General features: G+C 45.4%; 1 protein-coding gene across 4 annotated transcripts in view; it reads right to left on the reverse strand.

Annotated features, from left to right (window-relative positions):
• The window catches only part of LOC109936712 (stromal interaction molecule 1), a 124,083-nt gene that overhangs the window by 32,913 nt on the left and 70,207 nt on the right, over window positions 1–20,963 (reverse strand). For all 4 annotated transcript variants that reach the window (XM_020535310.2, XM_020535309.2, XM_048597792.1 and 1 more), the window contains exons 3-10: window positions 20,756–20,870; window positions 19,686–19,797; window positions 14,296–14,411; window positions 8,009–8,186; window positions 6,032–6,209; window positions 5,201–5,368; window positions 1,490–1,590; window positions 405–640 (exon numbers count right to left, since the gene is read on the reverse strand). In XM_020535310.2, coding sequence (XP_020390899.1) covers window positions 405–640; window positions 1,490–1,590; window positions 5,201–5,368; window positions 6,032–6,209; window positions 8,009–8,186; window positions 14,296–14,411; window positions 19,686–19,797; window positions 20,756–20,870 — 1,204 coding nt within the window. The remainder of the gene's footprint in view (window positions 1–404; window positions 641–1,489; window positions 1,591–5,200; window positions 5,369–6,031; window positions 6,210–8,008; window positions 8,187–14,295; window positions 14,412–19,685; window positions 19,798–20,755; window positions 20,871–20,963) is intronic.

A 20,963-nucleotide genomic window follows, 5' to 3' on the forward strand; every position in this document is an offset into this window, starting at 1 on the left:
GGCGCAGCAGGGATGGAAGGAGGAAGCTACCAATAAAGGTAAACCTAGATTAGAATTTTCCTCCATAATGATCCTGTGCCAAATTGAAGCCCATCACAAACCATCAAATCAACATTTGTCCTGTTACTACCTTTACAGAGTAAATTGTGAACAGATATCGAAGCAGTCAAAATGAACCTGACTGAGTTAAATAAATGTGTTTCTGGAGCTAATAAAGAGACCGACCAAAACCATGAGACAGTGGGATTCAGTGACTGAGGGAGATGGTGGGGTAGAAGGCTACGGTGTTGGTGAGGGAGATGGTGGGGTAGAAGGCTACGGTGTTGGTGAGGGAGATGGTGGGATGGACCAAATGGTCTTTTGCTGAAGACTGTTGCAGTAAATAAGTTGTTGCTGCTACTTACATTGGAGAGTGACTGGAGTTACCAATTCCTCCTCCATATCATCTAGATCATCAGTGAGGATGAAGTGTGTGGGAGTGGACCTTGCCTGTCCAAGCCAGCTTGGATCCACATTCAGCACGGAGTGCAGGGCACTGATCCCGGGGTTATTGACAATTTGAAATTTGCACAGCATCTCGATCTGCTGCCATCGATGGAGCCGCTCACGTAAGGCTGCTGTAACCTCACTCAGAGATTGCCTAAAATGAGAGACAGCAGCTTGGTGTATAGCTAATACACATCCACATACTCCCAGTGACACTGGGCAAGTGAGAACAGTACCCCCACCCTGCCCACATATACACAAGCACACAGAGTCTTCAAGCTGACAATCACCAGCAGGTATATCCATATATCCCAGAGATCTCCAGATATATCAACCCTCCCAAAGAGAAACTCTCAGAAAGAGTGACATTGCTGGAGATCCACACCCTACTCCTCACCCTGTGAACATGCCTCTCCTGGATTGCATACCCCAGAGACAGAATCATCACACGGCTGCATATGTAGTCATACCTTTGGTTTCACTCTACTCCAGGGAAAAGAAATCTACTTCCAGTACTGACATGTTACCAGGGCTTCCCCAGCCAACATCCAACATGGATAATAAAAGGATCACCTCAGAAACACAACAGCATGCTGCTGAATAATAGAAACTTCTCACATCTGATGCTGTCAAATCCCAGCTTAGAGCGGCCAAGCTCCATCAGTGATGAACAGAACTGGGCATTAAGCTGAACAGCAAGTCATTAACCACTAATCTGGCCAGGGCTGCTATAGACTCCCCTTGCGTTGTACCACCCAATGCCAGCCATCATGCTTACATCACTAATACTCTAGAGACCGAGTCAGATTTGAATCATGGTGTTAGGTCACTCTCTCCGTATTCTTGCTGACTTGTGGTCACTGTGTACGGTCGCTTACAGTCCAGATTGTGTCCACTGATTACTTTATGAAACTGTTCAATTAAATGGGTAATACTCTTGGAATACTGTTACCACCAACGTGATCGCCCTCCACCTCCACTCTCTCCACTGCTCCATACTCACTTTGCGGATAGTATTTTATGATCAACATCATCCAGTGAGGAGCTGTGTGCCACATGAAAGGTTCCAAACAACGTGTTTCTCTTCTTCTTTATTTTTTCTGCCTGTGGGGAGAGAGAAGGGGGTTGAGGATGGGAAAGGCAAAGAGGTGTGGGTAACTCTTGGATCATAACCACACTCAGAAGAGCAGCTTGAGAAGCTCAGCTGTTAACTTGCAGGGTGGGGGAGGTCCGTGCCTGGTACAATGGACTGGGGGCACTAAAGGACCTAATTTCACTGGCCTGTATGAGGGGAAACGGGAGGACGGGAGATCAGATCATCATTAATCAGGCTTGAGACTGAGCAATCAAAAGGCAGAAGCAGACAGAACCGGCAGTACAGCTGTGTGGGATTTGGTTGCAGTGAGATTAAAAAGGAGCAGTGGCGGGGGGGCGGGGTGCAATATGCTCTCAGAATCAGACAGAAATCCACCAAAGCTCCTCCAACAGCATCTTCCAAACCACAACCACTTCCACAAAGGACAAGGGCAGCAGATATATTGGAATACCATCCCTGCAAGTTCCCCTCCAAGCCACTCACCATCCTGACTTGGAAACATATCGCCGTTCCTTCAGCGTCACTGAGTCAGAACCCAGGAGCTCTCTCCCTAACAGCCTCTGGGTGATCATAAACGACACGACTGCAGCAGTTCAAGACAAGGAAATACATGCAAAACAATAATACACTTTTGCAATAGGCGCTAAACTAACTCAAATAAAAAATAAAAGCCTCACCCTAAAAGCTAAGCCATTCTCTTGTAGTTAATATTTAACAAATGCAACCTTTTCTCCTCTAATCTTCAGATTAAAATAAAAACCATTCATGGGATATGGGTGTTGCTGGATAGGCCAGTATTTATTCCTTGTTCTTAATGGCACTAGATCCTCCGTAAGCCATAGTTTTAACCAATTTGAGAGCACTGTAAAGTCAAGTCAACAAATAAGCTCATCACTGTTTATTTTGAATGTTGCTTGGCCCATTTTCAGGCTCTTCCCCAGCATTTGATTTAAACATTTCAGTCCTGTGACTTGGATTGTAACTTCAACTGGATTTTAAAATCGCTTCACTGTTGAATTAAAGAAGCTTCTACAAAGCTAAAACAAGTTTGGTTCCACTAATTAACAGCCAAGATCTAGTCGCGTGTTCAAATCCCTCTGTTATCACAGACCCTTCCCATAGTGAGGAAAGTTATTAGCTCTGACAAGTGGAATCTTTATGGGTAGACCTGAGAAAAACCAAGGGGCAAAGAACAGTGGGGGTTGTAAACTGACCCACAAACTGCAGTGGTAATGTTGGGAATAGCATATTTTAGGCAAATTGAACGAGTAACAAAAACAGAAGTTGCTGGAAATGCTCAGCAGGTTTAGCAGCATCTGTGAAGAAAAAGTCAGACTTAATGTTTCGGGTCCGGCGACCCTCCCTCAGAACCAGGCTTGAAACGTTAACTCTGATTTTTTCTTCAAAGATGCTGCCAGACCTGCTGAGCGTTTTCAGCAACTTTTGTTTTTGTTGCTGATTTACAGCATCCGCAGTTCTTTTGGTTTTTATTTTGAATTAGTAACAATACTACAGAGGAGGAATTCCTGGGGTGTGTATGGGATGGTTTTGTGGATCATCACACCGATGACAGGCCATGCTAGACTGTGGACTGTGCAATGAGAAAGGAATAATTTGACTGTGCAAGGCCCCTTGGCAATGAGTGACCAGAATAAGACAGAATTCCTCATTGAGATGGCGAGTGAGATGGAGAGTGGGGTAGTTGACTCTGAGACTAGGGTCCTGAATCTAAACAGAGGAAACTATGATGGTGTAAGACACCCGTTGGCTATGATAGGGGGTGATGCTCCTTAAAGGGATGAGCAAGGACAGAAACTACCCCGGTCCAACACCGGCACTTCCACATAAAGGGATGAGGACATTGGTGAGGTCACTTTTAAAATATTGCATTTAATTCTGGTCTTCCTGCCATAAGAAAAATGTTGTGAAACTTGAAAGGGTTCAGAAGAGATTTACAAGGATATTGCAGGAGTTGGAGGGTTTGAGCTATAGGGAGAGGCTAAATAGGCTGGAGCTATTTTCCCTGGCGTGTCGGAGGCGTTTATAAAATCATGAGGGGCATGTATTGAGTGAATAACCAATGTCTTTTTCCCAGTGTAGGGGAGTCTAAAACTACAGAATATAGGTTTAAGGTGAGGGGGAAAGATTTAAAAAAGGGACCTAAGGGACAACTTTTTCACACAGAGGGTGGTGCGTGTATGGAATGAGCTGCCAGAGGAAGAGGTGGAGGCTGGTACAATTACAACATTTAAACAGCATCTGGATGGGTACATGAATAGGAAGAGTTTAGAGGGATATGGGCCAAATGGGACTAGATTAATTTAGGATATCTGGTTGGTATGGACAAGATGGACCAAACGGTCTGTTTCCGCACTGCATATATCTATGACTCTATGACGGTGGGAAGGCAATGGCAAAAAGCATATGGGTGAACTACAACAGTTGTTCATTTCTGTCTGGCATACAAGTAAAACAGAAAAGGTTGCCAAGCTATGGCTCACAAGGGAAATGAGAGACAGGATTAGATGCAAGGAAGAGGCATTCAAATTGGCTAGAAAAACAACAGACCTGCGAAGTGGGAGCAGCTTAGACTTCAGCAGAGGAGGACAAAGAATCAATTAAGAAAGGAAAACCGAAAAGAGAGCAGAAACAAACATTGACTGTAAGGCTCCTGAAGAGAAAAAGATCAGTGAAGCCAAATGCAAATGCAATGTTAGCATTCATGTCAAGAGGACTAGAACACAACAGCAGAGATGTATGGCTGAAACTGTCAGTCCCATCATCTCCAACTTTAATCACTTCACCAATGGCAGCGTGATTGGAGCCCTCAAGTTCTGGAAATCGATCCTAAAACCTCTCCCTCCTCTCTTACATTAAGGTGGCTTTGCTATCCACCCCTTGGCCTTGGATCAAGCTTTCTATATCATCTATCATGACGTTCATGAGTGGCACGGTATCAAACTGCTGTCATGATTTGCTATGTTAAAGGGGCAATGGAAACCCAGTTTGTTGGTGTAATGGTCTACAGCTGCAAAGAACACCAGAATCAAACAGTACAGATCACCATTTGGCCCATTATGCTTGTGCTGACTCTTTGAAAGAGTTATTCAATTAGTCCCACTCTCTTTGCTCCTGCCCCATATCCCAAAAGATAGCCTTTCAAATAGTTAAGATTCCTTCCAAATATGATTGCTAACCTGTGCTCCTCTCCATCTCACAGATCATAATGACTCATAGAATCCCTACAGTGTGTAAGCAGGCCATTCAGCCCATCGAGCCTACACCAAACCTTCAAAGAGCTTCCCATTCCCCCTCCACATCCCTGCATTTCCCATCGCTAACCCACCTAGCCTGCACATCCCTGGACACTATGGGCAACTTAGCATGGCCATTCTACCCTAACCTGCACATCTTTGGACCATGGGAGGAAAATGGAGCACCCGGAGGAAACCCATGCAGACACGGGGAGAACGTGCAAACTCCACATCAAACCTGGGTCCCTGGCACTATGAGGCAGCAGTGCTAACCACAGGGCCACCATGCCACCCTCAAACTGCCTGGATTAAACCTGCCTCCTCTCCTCCCAGCTGGTATTGAATTTTCACAAACAGCACTTACCCCCTCTTTAGCAATGTTCAGCTGCCTCTCTGCACTCTGCTTCTTGATATTATAATACTGCACTTCCACCTCATGAGTCAGCTGCAGCCATTTCTGAAGTGTTTCAGGTGGGGACCAGCTCCCACGTGATTCCAATTCCTTTTCTGCTTTCTTCAGGGCCATTCGTACCTGAGAGTGACAGAGACAGAGGGTTTCATTTTACATTATCACATTCTCATTACCCCAGACAGAGCAAGGAAGTCACTGTACACACAGTCCCATACAGTGGGTGTATGGACAAGACACAAAGCTGTCACCTTCTTACACAGAAAGTAGGAACAGGAGTAGGCTATTCAGCCCTTCAAATTTGCTCTGACATTCACTATGATTACAGCCAATCATTGAACTCAGTCCCCTGTCTCTGCTTTCCCCCACTGACCTCAATCGCTTTCTGTGGCAGAGAATTCCAAAGGCTCACCACTCTCTGGGTGAAGACATTTCTCCTCATCTAAGTCCCAAAAAACTTTTCACACCAATTCTATGGCCCCTCACCATAGTTCCCATGTAGCAGCTGAGACTGAACAGCAGGATACATAAATGCAAGGCGCACATCCACAGATACCACACCACCAAGGGGCCAAGTCCAAAGTCTGATCTGAACTATAACCCAATGTCTCAACAGTCCCCATCACTGGTTCCAATCTGACCCATAATACACCCCAGTACTGGCCTGGCCCCGCCCCAATGAGCTTCCAGCATTAGATCCACTGTTGTCCAGTCCACTGACTGTGAGCACACAACGCCCCAACACATCACACTGCACTGGATCCTAATGAAACATACAAATCCCACCTGTTCCAACTCTTCCTCCGCGTATTTTTGCCGACTCAGATCATTCTCCGTGCCTTCTCGCAGTCCCCGTAAGCGCTGTGCTTCCTGCTTTGCTGCATTGATCTCATCCCGAAGCTTCTGCTCGAGATTGACTTTCTCTACCTCGACCGATCGATGCTCCTCCTGGGCCTTCTGCAGCCTGCAGGTCGAAGAGATCAAAATCTCAAAACCAAACCATCCACCAGCACCCATCTGTGTGCAGCAAAAACTTGGCATGAGGGGAACATGAGTCTGCTGGATTTATATTCTGATTTAACTTTGAGCTGGGTAACATGCAAGAGGGAATAAAAAAAGTCCAGAGTGTTTTGTCTGTGAAGTTAGTATTTTGCCTTCATTTTACAGCATGACTTTGCAGGTAACTATGTGATTCAACAGCTGGCAGTGTGGCAGTTGCTTCATTCTAGAAGTCTTTTTCTAAATGGTTCATTCTCAGTATGTGAGCACTGCTGGTATAGCCAGTAGTTATTATCTGTCTCTAGGAACCCTGTAGAGGTGGTGGTCTAGCTTTTCACAGAACCCTAGGTAATATGATACGACCAAGTGGCTTGTTGGGCCACCTCAGAGGGCAGGTAAAAGTCAAGCAGGCTGGTGTGGGCCTGGAGTCACATATACATCCAGACTGGGTAAGGGAGGCAGTTTCCCTGCCCTATAAGGACATTAGTGAACCAGTTTGAGATTCTCTGACCCAAGGCGCTTCAGCAGCTCATTAGCCTGGTCTCCAGAAAGTTGGTGACGTTAATTAATGGTCAGGGACTTCAAGACGACTATCAGGTCACTCAGCCCCATCAGCCTAATCTATCAAATGAAATGTAGAAACACAGAAACCAGAATCAGGAGCATGCTATTCAGCCCGGTGGGATGAAAACATTTTCTTCGTTTGTTCTTGGTGGGAGCAGGAGTGGGGAGCTTTGACACTGGTGAATCAGCATTGACTCCCCATCCTCAGTCACTGTGACGTTCCAACCACAATAGTGTGGGACTGGAGTCACGTATACTGGGGTAAGACTGTCACATTCCCTTCCCTGCAAAACAATCATAAAATGGGTGTGAGTAGCAGCTTTAAGCTTCCAGTTCAACAGGATAACACTTTTAGAGTCCGAGAGGCCTACAGCCCTTTGGCACAACTTGTCCATGCCGTTCGCCCCGTTTTCACATTTAAACTAGTCCCATTTGCCTGTGTTTGCTCCATATCCCTCCTTACCTATCCCATCCATGTACCTGTCTAAATGTTTTTCTTTTACCAGTTGACAAATTATCAGGTATATTCAAATATACTGTGGTGGGATTTGAACTAACAGTAAGTCCAGTATGGTAACCTTCACATCCCATTGGCTCCATAGTATTACCCTGGACTCTCTCCCCTGGCAGAATTACACAACCGCTGTGCAGGAACATGTGGGATATATTCACAGAAGAAACTGGTTACCAGACAACTTCACAGCATTGAAAACAATCAGCTCTCAGTGTGAAACTATCAGACTGTAGTAAAAACTGAAGCAGCTCATCCTGAGCTCATATTCACTGATGTCTCCTTAGCAAAGGAGATCTTCCCCTCTTACGTACTCTGGGCCAATGTGGCTATCCCAGAACAATTCTCCCAAGTGGCTCTGTAACTCTCCATCAAACCCAGTTCCAGCAGCTCAAGAAGACTCTCAAACCATCTTTGCAGGAAACTAGGGGTGGGAAATCCTAAGAATGGATAATAGGAATGATATGGCCAAATACTGGGTACAAAAAGCTGCAATGCAAACGTGCCTGAGCGGCTTTACCCAGAACAGTCACCTCCATTGTCTGCAAGGCCCCTCTCTCCACAGGCTTGGCACTTAAGAAGAGAGTGTCCAAGCGTCTGGCATTCTGAAATGAAGCTAGGCTTGCAGTGTAAACCTCATCAGGGATTCCTCCCACTGGCTACGAAGGGTGGGTTCCACATGTCCTCACCTTTCCTGCAGGTCGTGCAGACTCTGCTCTGCTTTCTGCAGCCCCTCCAGATCTTTCATCATCTTCTTCATGTGCTCCTTGGAATAACGGTTCTGGATGTAAGCAAACCAGCAGCCACCCACACCAATCACTATGGAAACCACCAACATGAAATCCTTGAGGTGGTTGTGACGAGTCACTGAAAATTAAGACAAATGGCAAAGATATCACAGTGGTTATGACACAGGAAGCCATTCAGCCTCTTGTGTCTGCATCAGGTCTCCTAGTGATCATGATGACTTAATCATCCCTCTCATCTCCAGGAACACTGCACATTCTCCCTCTTTCAATAATAATCCACTCTGTCTTGTATTTGGTTCGAACCTGTCTCCCCCCACACTCTCAGACAGTACGTTCCAGACCCTAACCACTCGAGTGAACCTGTCTCCCCCCCACACTCTCCGATAGTACATTCCAGACCTTATCCATTTAGTAGATGAGCATCTTGTGCTCATGTCTGCATTGCTTCTTTTATCAATCCCACTTTAAATATGTTCACCAAATAGGAACAGCTTCTCCTCATCTCCTCTGCCCAGACATTGCAAGATTTTGAAAAGCTCTTTCAAATCTCTCTCAAAAACTCACAACTTCGCCAATCTATATAACTAAGGTCCTCGGCCCTGGATTCATTCTTCTGAAGCTTTTCACCATCCTCTTAAAAAGCCTTCTTATCCTTCCTACGATATGGTACCCAGAACAAGGCTCAAATCAAGATACAGTGGGTGAAGAAATGTAGGCAGTGACATAGGAGAAAGATCAGGAACAGAACCACTGTGGTCTCTGATAGCCGCTGTCAGCATCAATCATAGTTAGGCACAGCACTGCTGGAAGAAAAGTAAAGTTCCTCCACAATGTCCTCATCAAACACTCCCAGCACAGGGTTAGATACAGAGTAAAGCTTCCTCTACATGGCCCACATCAAACACTCCCAGGACAGAGTCAGCACGGAGTTAGATACAGGACAGTGGACAGGGGCTTCAGAGTCCTGGCTGAGCTGGGTGGTTGAGTGGGGGAGCGGTCTGTTTTTGTTAAAATGGTACCATCAGTTTTGTGCTCTGCAGCATCACAGCACTTCATTTGGCCGTCCGCATCTCAGCATTATTGAATAACTTCTTATAATGAAACATCAATGGAGCTAACGTTGTGCTCTGCAGTGAGGGAATGAAGCTGATGCTTTCACACTGACAGTTCCGGAGAGCAGGCAATGATGGAGACGTGTATAAGTGACTTCATCTCACCTTCTCACTGCCCAGCTTCTGCAGGATAGCACACCCCCATCAATGGAAACATTAAACAGCTGAACTGAAAACCAGATTATCACTTCCTATTTTCGAAGCAGCGCTGAGATTAGGCATTGTATTTTTAGCCCACGGGGCTGTTATTTGTAGAAGGTGACGTCTGTCCTTTGATCAGACCTTTCCAACTTGCTTCAAGGATTTATGAAAATGTTCAAACACTACCTCCATGAGAGGAGGGGAAGACAGGCCAGCTATGCTCTCACTCACAATGGCCTGGTCATTGTCAGCTGCAAACCCTCTCTTCTCTGTCTCTCTGATCTTACTGTATTCACCACTCCTGAATGATTACTGTTCAACCCTAAACTACCAATAATCCATACAATTTGTTCTAACGCCTCCCTGCAGCCTCACTATTTTGAAATCAAGACTCACTACCTCACCTCCACTATTCATTACTTTCCTGGGATTTAAGTAGTGCAACTCCTTAACAAGCATCTGCCCTTCCTACAGCAACCACTTACATTTATATAGCACCTTCCACACAGTAAACACGCTGAGCTGCTTCACACCAGTGTTGCAGGGGTCAGTCCTGGTGCCGCAGCTACGTACATTCAATATTAATGATTTCACAAAGAGACCAACAATAAGATATCTAAGTTTGCTGACATTAGAAACTTCAGTCCTAATATAAGGCTTCAAAGTCATAAAGGCAGATTAACTGGGCAGGCAACAAGGTGACAGATGAAGTACTTAGCAATGCAGGTAGACAAGGTAGTAAAAAAGGCCTATGGCATGCTGGCCTTCATTGGAAGGGGCATTGAGTATAAGGATAGAGAAGTTATGCTGCAGCTTTACAGAACTTCAGTTAGGCCGCACTTGGAATATTGCATACAGTTCTGGTCATCATATTACCAGAAGGATGTGGATGCTTTGGAGAGGGTACAGAAAAGGTTTACCAGGATGTTGCCTGGTATGGTGGATTTTAGCTATAAATGAAGGTTGGATAGACTGGGTTTGTTTTTACTGAAACGCAAGAGGTTGAGGGGGCAACGTGATAGAAGTTTATAAGATTGTGAATGCAATGGATAGAGTGGAAAGTATGAGGCTTTTTCCCAGGGTGGAGGGGTCAACTACTAGGGGACACAGGTTCAAGGGCTGGGAGTGGGGGTGGTGGGGCGTTTACAAGACATGTGTGAAGCAGATTTTACACACAAAGGATGGTGAGTGCCTGGAACATGCTGCCAGAGGAGGTGGGGGAAGCAGACAACAGCAGCATTCAGGAAACACCTGGAGAGATACATGAATAGGAAGGGAATAGAGGGATACGGATCCTGTAAATGAAGACAGTTTTAGTATGGAAGGGCAAAATGTGTCAGCACAGACTTGGAGGGCCGAAAGGCCTGTTCCTGTGCTGTACTGTCCTTTGTTCTAAAATCGGAAAGTGAAAGGTTATTCACTTGGATTGTAAGAATACAAAAGCGAACATGTTTTAAAAGGTTTCGATGTGGTCACACGAAGAACACAAACAATTCCCACAAAAGGAAAGCAATTAGGCAGGCAAATAACAAGCTAGCCTTTGTTACAATGGGATGATGTATAGGAATGAAGAAGTTTGGCTATAATTGAACAGCTCTTTGGTGAAGCCACATAATGGAGAAGGACCCCAGAAGGCTCCAGCACAGATAGATTTGGGAGTCCTCATGCATAAGCCATAAAAAGCCAGCAAACATTTAATCAACAGAAACCATGCTTGGTAAATCTACCAGGACTCTGCAAATTTTAGTAGTTAATGAGGGTGAGCCATCGGATCTAGTTTATTTGGACTTTCAGAAGACTTTTGGCAAAGTCCCACAATAGAGATTAATGTGTATAATTAAACGGCATGGGTTTGGGGATGATGCGCTGAGATGAACAGAAAACTGACTGGCAAACAGGAGACAAAGAATAGGAATAAACTGGTCTTTTTCTCAACGACAGGCAGTGACTACTCAGGTACTACTAGGATGCCCAACTATTCACAATTTACGTTAATGATTTGATGGTAAACTGATTTGAGAGTCAGAAGGGGAGTAATGTGCATTAGAATCCCCAACCTCTGACCTGCTCTTGTAGCCACTATGTTTGTATCTCCCGATTTGCAGATGACACAAAGCTGGGTGGGAGGGTGAGCTATGAGGAGCATGCAGAGAGCTTCAGTGAGATTTGGACAGGTTGAATGAGTGCGAAAATGCATGTCAATTGCAGTAAAGTATGGACAAATATGAGGGTATCCACTTCGGGAGCAAATACTGAAGGCAGATTATTAAACTGAATGGCCATAAACTGAGAGAGGGCAAGCTTCAATGAGACCTGGGTGTCCTCATGCACTAGTCGCTGAAGGTAAGCAGCAGGCGGTGAAGAAGGCAAATGGTATATTGACCTTCATAGTGAGAGGATTCAAGTACAGGAGGAGAGATGTCTTACTGCAATTGTACAGGGCCTTGGTGAGACCACAGCTGGAATACTGTGCGCATTTTTGGTCTCCTTATCTGAAGAAAGATGTTCTTGTTGTAGAGGAAATGCAGCAAAGGTTTACCAGACTGATTCCTGGGATGGCAGGACTGACATATGAAGACAGGTTGATTCGGTGAGGATTATATTCACTGGAATTCAGAACAGTGAGGGGGTTCTCATTGAAACCTATGAAATTCTAACAGGATTGTTGGCCATGCCAAATTGCCCCTAGTGTCCAAGGATGTATGGGTTAGGTGGATTAGCCATAGGAAATGCAAGATTACATGGATAGAGTGTAGGTGGGATGCTCTTGGAGGGTCAGTGTGGACTCACTGGGCCAAAAGGCCTGCTCTGCACTGTAGGGATTCTGTGCAAGAAGGATGTCCCAGATAACCAGGGAGTCCAGAACCAGGGATAACAGTTGAAAGCTGTAGGATCAGAGATAGTAGGAACTGCAGATGCTGGAGAATCCGAGACAACAAGGTGCAGGGCTGGATGAACACAGCAGGCCAAGCAGCATCATAGGAGCAGAGAGGCTGACGTTTCGGGCCTAGACCCTTCATCAGAAAAGGGGGAGGGGAAGGGGGTTTTGAAATAAATAGGGAGAGAGTGGGAGGCGGATAGAAGAGGGATAGAGGAGAGGATAGGTGGAGAGGAAACAAACAGGTCGAAGAGGCGGGGATGGGGCCAGGAAAGGTGAGTGTAGGTAGGGAGTTAGGAAGGGGATAGGTCAGTCCAGGGAGGACGGACAGGTCAAGGGGGCGGGATGAGTTGGACTGGTTTTGGGATGCGGTGGGGGGAGGGGAGATTTTGAAACTTGTGAAATCCACATTGATACCATTGGGCTGCAGGGTTCCCAAGCGGAATATGAGTTGCTGTTCCTGCAACCTTCGGGTGGCATCGTTGTGGCACTGCAGGAGGCCCAGGATGGACATGTCGTCTGAGGAATGGGAGGGGGAGTTGAAATGGTTCGCGACTGGGAGGTGCAGTTGTTTGTTGCGAACCGAGCATAAGTGTTCTGCAAAGCGGTCCCCGAGTCTCCGCTTGGTTTCCCCGATGTAGAGGAAGCCACACCGGGTACAGCGGATGCAGTATACCACATTGGCAGATGTGCAGGTGAACATCTGCTTGTTGTTTAAGACTGAATTAAGGAAAAACTTCTTCACCTACAGAATGGTGAACCTGTGGAATTTGCCAAAAAACAGTTTGAATTCATGAATGAGTTTGATATGGCACTTGGGGCTAAAGGGATCAAAGGAGGAGGCAAAAAAAAAGAGTTGGCTAATGAGTTGGATGATCAGCCATGATCATAATGAATGGAGGAAGCAGCGATGAAAGGCAGAATAGTCTACTCCTGCTCCTAGTTTCTATGCAAGCTCAATGGGCATTAGGAAGGCAAATGGATTGTTGGCCTTTATTACAAGGCAATAGAGTATAAAAGGCAGGGGAGGTTTTGCTAAAACATACAAGGCACTTATCAGACCACAGCTAAAATAGGCCCTTTATCTAAGGAATGATATACTAGTATCGGAGCAGGTCCAGAGCAGGTTCACTCGGCTGATATTGGGTACAGAGGAACTGTCTTATGAGGAGATGTTGAGTAGGTTGGATCTGTACTCATTGGAACACAGAAGAATGGGAGGTGACCTTATTGAAACATAAAAGATTCTGAGGGGACTTGGCAAGGTACATGCAGAAAGGATGCTTCCTGTTGTGGGAGTGTGCAGGACCAGAGAATACGATCTCACAGTAAGGAATTGCACACAGATGAGGAGGAATTTCTTCATTCAAAGGGTAGTGAATCTTCTTTTTACTGAGAATGGCAGTAAAAGCTGGGTCATTAAGTACATTCAAGGCTGAGATAGGAGATTTTCAATCAGGAATGGAACTAAGAGTGATAGGAAAAGGTAGGAGAGTGCAGTTGAGAATTATCAGATCAACTATGATCTCAGTGAATGGCGGGGCAGCCACGATGGACTGAATGGCCTATTTCTGCTCCTATGTATTATGGTCTTACTGTGTGCGATTTTGGTCTCCACATTTAAGGAACTTATACTTGTGTAGGAGGTGGCGCAAAGAAATTTGACCAGACTGGTCCCTGGGAAGACAGGGCTGTCCTGTGAGGGAAGGCTCAGGGAAGTGGGTTTATACTTTCATGAGATTCTGAAGACACAGTCTTAATACAAGGAGCTGTTCACTTAGGACTGAGATGACAAGAAAGGTTTTCACTCAAAGACTCAAACTCTCCCATCATTGAACCCATTTAATGCTGGGATAGCTATGATTTTGGTGGTGGGAATCTGCGAGATATGGAGAGCAGGCAGTAAAATGGAGCTGAAGCCTAAGACCAGCCATGATCATATCACAGCAACCTGACATATGAGCAGCAATGTCACTCCTTGTTTACACTCACCCTTCATCCCGTCCCAGTTCTGAGGTGTGATTGGTTTAAAGTTTAACGTTTAACTGGTGTATAGCAACAGGGAAGGAAACAAGAGAGATGACACATTAACTTACGGAGGGGTGGTCCAAACAGTACAGTGTCCAGAGCCTTCAGCTGTAACTTCTGCCGATGACTGCGATCATTCACTTTGAGTAAGGAGCACGCTAGGGTGAGGTTATTCACAGCCAACCTATCAATGCAAAGACAATTAAAATCAGAGACAAGGAGGGGAGCTAGTAAGGGAGATTCTGACTGAAACACAGTATTATTATATCTTTAATTTAAAAGCCATTTTCATTCGATTTTGAATGCTTACCACTAAGAAACTAAGAAATGTTGAAACAAAAATACATTAGTTGTCAAGGTCCAACTATCATTGGCAAGACTGGCATTTATTACCCACAACCGAACCAATGAGGAGGACAAGGGAGAACAGGGGGAAAGAGGCTGAAACTGGAGCCAGGACAAAGCTGATGCAGCTTTCTACACCTATCACAGAATTGTTACGGTGCAGAAGACCATTCAGCCCATCATTTCTGCACCAGTTCTATTACCTAGAGCCAATCTACTGCCTTTTCCCCATATCCCTATACACTTTTTTGATCCAAATAACCATCCTATGCCCCTCTTGAACGCCTCAATTGAACCTGCCTCCACCACATTTTTGGGGGTTTATCACATTCCCTAACTACTCACTGTGTGAAAAGATTGCTTTTCTCACATCAGTCTGTGGGATATGGGCCTTGCTCGGAGAGCTGGTGGTAGTGGGTCACCTTCTTCGCCTGCTGGTACCAATTCTGATGCAATTCAATGGCCATTTCAGAGGTTAAACCCTGTTTGTATGAGACGGGAGTCACATACAGGCCAGGAGCAGGTTCTTTCACAAGATGCGGACATCAGTCACGAAAGTGGTCAGTTGAGAATCTGGTGGTGGAGATGCCTTCGTGATCCCCTGAAAACCATTTGGTGTAGGTGTGTCCACAATGGTGTTAGAGAGTTCCAGGAGTTTAACGCAGCTACAAGCAAGAAAGAGCAATATAGTTCCAGGTCGGGATGTTTTGTGGTTGGAGCAGAACTTGCACAGTGGGATGGTGCTCCCATCCATCTGCTCCAGATATGGGAGAGTTTGTTGGTTTGGAAGGTAGTGTCAAAGGAGTCTTGTTGAGTTGCTGCAGTACATCTTGTAGAAAGTACACACTTCTGCTACAGAGCAGGGGGTGAATGTTGAAAGTGGTGGATATGATGCCAGTAACATGGGCTGCTTTGTCCTGGAACACATTGAGCTTTGAGTGCTGTTGGAGCTGCGCTCATCAAAGCAAGAGGGGAGTATTCCATCACACTCCTGACTTGTGCCTTGTCGGTGGTGAACGCACTTTGGGGAGTCAGAGGTGTAATGTGCCTTAGAAGTCCCAGCCTTTGACCTGCTCTTGTAGCCACTGTGTTTATGTGGTGAGTTCAGTTCAGTTTCTGGTCAATGGTAACCCCCAGGATGTTGATAGTGGGGGATTCAATGAGGGTAACACTGGTCAAGGGCAGTGGGTGGATTGCCTCTTACTGGAATGGACATTACCTGACATTTGTGTGTCACAAGTTGCCACTTGTTCAGGACAAACTTTGATATTGTCCAGGAGTTGCTGCATTTGAACATGAACTGCTTCAGTATCTGAGGAGTTATGAATGGTGCTGAACATTGTGCAATCATTGGCAAACATCCCCACTTCTGACCTTATGATGGAGGGAAGGTCATTGACGAAACAGCTAAAGATGGCTGAGCATAAGACCAGAGGATCACCTTGGTTATTATCCTTCGAAGAGATATTATGAAGCAGCTAGGGCAATCCAATAGCTTTAGCATCACTTTTATCACTACCAATTTTATATTTTCATTCAGTCATTTGCCAAGATTTAGCCAGTTCTGTGGTTTTGGCCCACACTCGTGAATTAAACTGAGATGCTGAAAGAGGCGGACACAGGGACTGTCACTATCAATCAGAACTGGCATTAAAGGCAGATCCGTGACACAGGAGGACAATGTAATTGGTCACTGTACAGACCAATGTCCTATAATCACCTTCCCATTATGCAGCATCTACGCAGACTGTACCTCAGTACATGTAAACTGCAGAGCTCAGGGTGAACACCAAAACACAAAATTCTTTTGAAGCCTTTCACAACCTTTCTCACTTCGCATGAGGACTGAGATGAAGCAGTCAAAACAGAAATAAAAGCTTTAGAAGAAGTAGTTAGCAAATTGGATAATGAATAGGCTGAGAATGAGCAAGAAAATGATGGTGATTAATTATAGTGATAGTTGTACAGTTGGAACCACCGGAAACAAGAGACTAGTTGTGAGCAGGCTTCAGAATCACAGCTATGAAACTGCTTTAAGAAATATCCGAGTAGACACATAGCACCTAATTGCACAGAAAAACAAATTACTGCACAGAGCTCGGTAAATCTCACATTAATCAAACTGTCACTAAATATTTGAAGTATAGACTATGTCATGGCCAAAAAAAAAAGAGAACTGTCATTCAGCAATGAACAAAAGTGGTTTAAAGGGAACACAAGAAATGTGGTCATGTCCTTGGATCTAACTCTGAAATATGGAAATAAAACACAGAAGAGCAAGGGTGCCCCCCTCAGTTACCATCCTGAATTCGTCCTTCTCTGAGACGGCAAACCACGCAGTGGCATTTATCCTCCGCCATCAGCCTTAAGGCCTCATTGTTCAAATGAAAGTAATAGCTCACGTTAACACAGCCCCCCTATCAATGCAGTAAAAATCTACAGAGGTTCTCAGAGGCAAAAATAGGCACAATGCAAAAAGCTTCAATGATTGCAGATATGAGAGAGAAAGAAGGGGCTGCATATTGTTCTCACAGACCAGATATCATTCTCACAATACGGCACATGTGAATTACACACTGTCCAGAGCAGTTCTGACAGATCAGGTTCTATTTGCACAGTATGCTTACTGAGACTCACTGAACAGGAGCTCACACACTGTCAACGTCTGACTGTCAAAGAACTGCAAGTGTTGTGTACCGAACACTCACTGCTATCTGCAGTATAGTGCTGTGCACACAATCACACTGTCTTTTCCTGGGGGCAAAGCAGTTTGTGTTTAACAGTGTTAAGATGCCATCACTTTACGGCACTAATTACTCATCTGTGATCTTGAGTGACTCTGGTGGAAAAAGGGAAGAGGCTGGCTGGTTTACTCCAGCAACCTCTCCCTTCTATCCTTTGGCAATCAGATTACCCAAGGTATTTGTTTCAACTCTCTAAGGCTGTTCTTTACACTTGATACGTTAAGCAATACTTTGTTTCAATGAAACTACTACACAACAATGGGGAAACCTGGCAGGAAGACAGGGCCAAGATAAATGACACACAGTCAGTGACAGAAACAGATGGATACTTTGTCCTTGCCAACAGCGAACACACACCCAGGGCTTGCAAGGCATTCAACACGGCTGCAAGGTAAAAAGTCTATGATTTAGACTGTAGCTTCAAAGGACAGGACAGGAGTGGAGCTACTTTTAAGAATCCAGATGATCCAGTGCAAAAGAACAGAACTGATATGCTCAGAGTAACTTCCAAACCAAACTTCCAAATCAACTCTGTCATCCAAATCCAGCTGTTAGTTTTTCCAGTTATCATATTGCAAGACAGGCAAAGGGCAGAAATAAAACCATCAGAGACACTATACCTGCAGCTAGAAGCGGTTCACAAATAAGGCTTATTGGAAAATAACAGACAACCACTTCTAGTAGAGCAGTGAGGGGGCGCCACACTGTCGGACAAGGTCAGAAATCACATGACACCAGCTTAAAGTCTAACAGATTTACTTGAAAACACAAGCTTTCGGAGCCTTGTTCCTTCTGGACAGAGGCTTCGAAAGCTTGTGTTTTCACATAAAGCTGTTGGACTCCAACCTGGTGTTGTATGATTTCTGACCTTATCCACCACAGTCCAACACCAGCACCTCCACGTAATGACTGTTGGAGGGTCAGAGCTGAGGGAGCGCTGCACCGCCCGAGGGTCGGCAGTGAGGGAGCGCCGCACCGCGCGAGGGTCGGCGCTGAGGGAGCGCCGCACTGCCGGAGGGTCAGAGCTGACAGTACCGCACCTCCCAAGGTGCATCATAAAACAAAATTAGGCACAAGGGCCCAGAGTATAGAGATAACAAGGTGTGGAGTTGGATGAACACAGCAGGCCAGGCAGCATCAGAGGAGCAGGAAGGCTGACATTTCGGGTCTGGACCCTTCTTCAGGAAAAAAAAAGGGTGTGATGCTGATCAGATGGACTAAATCTCGGAAAGAAAGGCAGATATAATGGAGTGCAATGTAGAGCAGGGAAGGTTTACACAGGTAACTCCAGAGCTTTGCACCTTAGCAACTAATGGCACAGCTAGTGGAGGAGTGAATCCGTCCAATCAGAAACCATGGAAAGTTACTTGGAGTCTGAAATATGTTACCAGTGCCCTATTACCATAGGGCTACTCTCTCATGAGAGAGATGGACTGGTGGTGGTTTAACCTAATGGTTACCATACCTCAGGGCAAGGGGAAAGGTTGAGATGGAGAATCATTCATGGTAACCTCAGATGGTGCAGGAATTGAACCCATGCTGCTGGTTTCACTCTGCATTGCAAATGGCCACCCAGTCAACTGGGTTAAAGAACAACTCTCATGGAGTACGGAATAAACCTCAGATGTAGAATTTTCCCACATGACAATCATGGTTTCTGCTTTAGCATTTCAGTATTTGGTGTTAGAATTGTAGGACTTATTGCATAAGGAGGTCATTCAGCTCATTGATTCTGTGCAAGGCACTGATCTGCAACAGCAGCAACATGTTAGAATCCCATTTCTCCAGATGGTCCCCATAATCAGCTGGTTCAAAACCATGTGCACAAAGAAGAAAATGAATGAGCTAGGACTGGAGACAGAATGGATTATTGACTAGCTTTTGACCCACTATAGGTGGGTAGTATGTATCTGACATAGATAAGGTGAACAGCAAAGGTCTTTTCCTCGGTTAGAGGATTTCAAAACCAAAGGCATGGGATTAATGAGAGAGGAGAAAGATTTAAAAGGCACATGAGACACAACATTTTCACAGAGGTTGTGTACTTGGAATGAACTACCAGAGGAAGTGGTAGAGCCAGGCACAGTTACAACATTTAAAAGACATTTGGACAGGCACATGGATAGGAAAGGTTTAGAGGGATATGGACCAAATACAGGCAAATAGGACTAGTTTAGTTTGGAAAACCAGTCAATATGCACACGTTGGACCAAAGGGTCTGTTTCCAAGCTGTCTGACTCCGTGGTGGGTGCAGGATAGGGTCTATCTCACCTGCAATGGGCATGCCTGACCAATACTTGCTTGCCGGGGTGGGGGGTGGGGGGTGGGGTTGGTGGGGGGTGGGAGAGAGAATGCTATGACATACAAACCTTGGCATATCATGTCCATTTATGTGCAGTTTTCTGAAGTGCTCCTCATACTGCGGTAATTCAACGTAGTTGATGAGCCACTCAATCACCTCCTCTCCTGTCCAGTTAAATACTGCATGAAGAAAACAGGAAGATAAGATGAGCTCCTGGCAGGTTTTACTGAGAGGAGCCATACAGACAATGCAACATGAAACAGAGCAATCATCCACCTACAAGATGATCAGAGGATTAGATAGGGTGGAGAGTGGGAGCCTTTTTCCTCGGATGGTGATGGCTAGCACGAGGGGACATAGCTTTAAATTGAGGGGTGATAGATATAGGACAGATGTCAGAGGTAGGTTCTTTACTCGGAGAGTAGTAAGGGCGTGGAATGCCCTGCCTGCAAAAATAGTAGACTCGCCCACTTTAAGGGCATTTAAATGGTCATTGGATAAACATATGGATGATAATGGAATAGTTTAGGTTAGATGGGCTTCAGATTGGTTTCACAGGTCGGCGCAACATCGAGGGCCGAAGGGCCTGTACTGTGCTGTAATGTTCTATGTTCTATGTTCTAACCCAACTCCCAGTACCATTTGAGCTAGAAGGCTGTACACAGACCACTGCTGACTGTCAGGAAAGCCAATCTGGTTCACTAATGTCCTTTAGGGATGGAAACTGCCATCCTTACCTGGTCTGGCCTACATGTGACTCCAGACCCACAGCAATGTGGTTGATACTTAACTGTCTTCTGGGCAATTCAGGAGGTTGTGGGGGGGCAACAAATATTTATTCTATACATATCTCTATCCCCGCAGTGGGCAGTGTGATACTGTGGTGATTCAGTATATACAGACGCCAGGAAGTGCAACGTGATAACGTAGGGATTCAGTATATCTCTTGGTGCGAAATGTTAACGTTTGTGGAGGAATGGTCAATGCAGTGATGCTAAGGATGCTCTGCACGCTTCTGCCCCCACACCTGAGATGCTGCCAAATCCATAACAGGATACTGGCACATCAAATTGCTGATTGTTGACCACAGCACTGCAGTCAGAGCTCTCAAGCAATGGGTTCAGTGTCTGTATTTACCTTCTGAGCTTTTCCATGATTTCCACAGGTCCTCCACGCTGATCAGCTTGTCCCCTCCATGGAACGTGCTGTGCTTTGCTGCTGCATCTTGGTAGTTCAGATCTTCTCGCAAAAACTACCAGATTAAAAAAAACAAATGGTGGCATTAATAACGAACAAGGCAGCAGGCAGTTACTTGCCCAAGATATGTGCGTCAGTGTATGGTCTT

The sequence above is a fragment of the Rhincodon typus genome, chromosome 6, assembly GCF_021869965.1.
Source record: "Rhincodon typus isolate 14 chromosome 6, sRhiTyp1.1, whole genome shotgun sequence".
Taxonomy (NCBI): Eukaryota; Metazoa; Chordata; class Chondrichthyes; order Orectolobiformes; family Rhincodontidae; genus Rhincodon; species Rhincodon typus.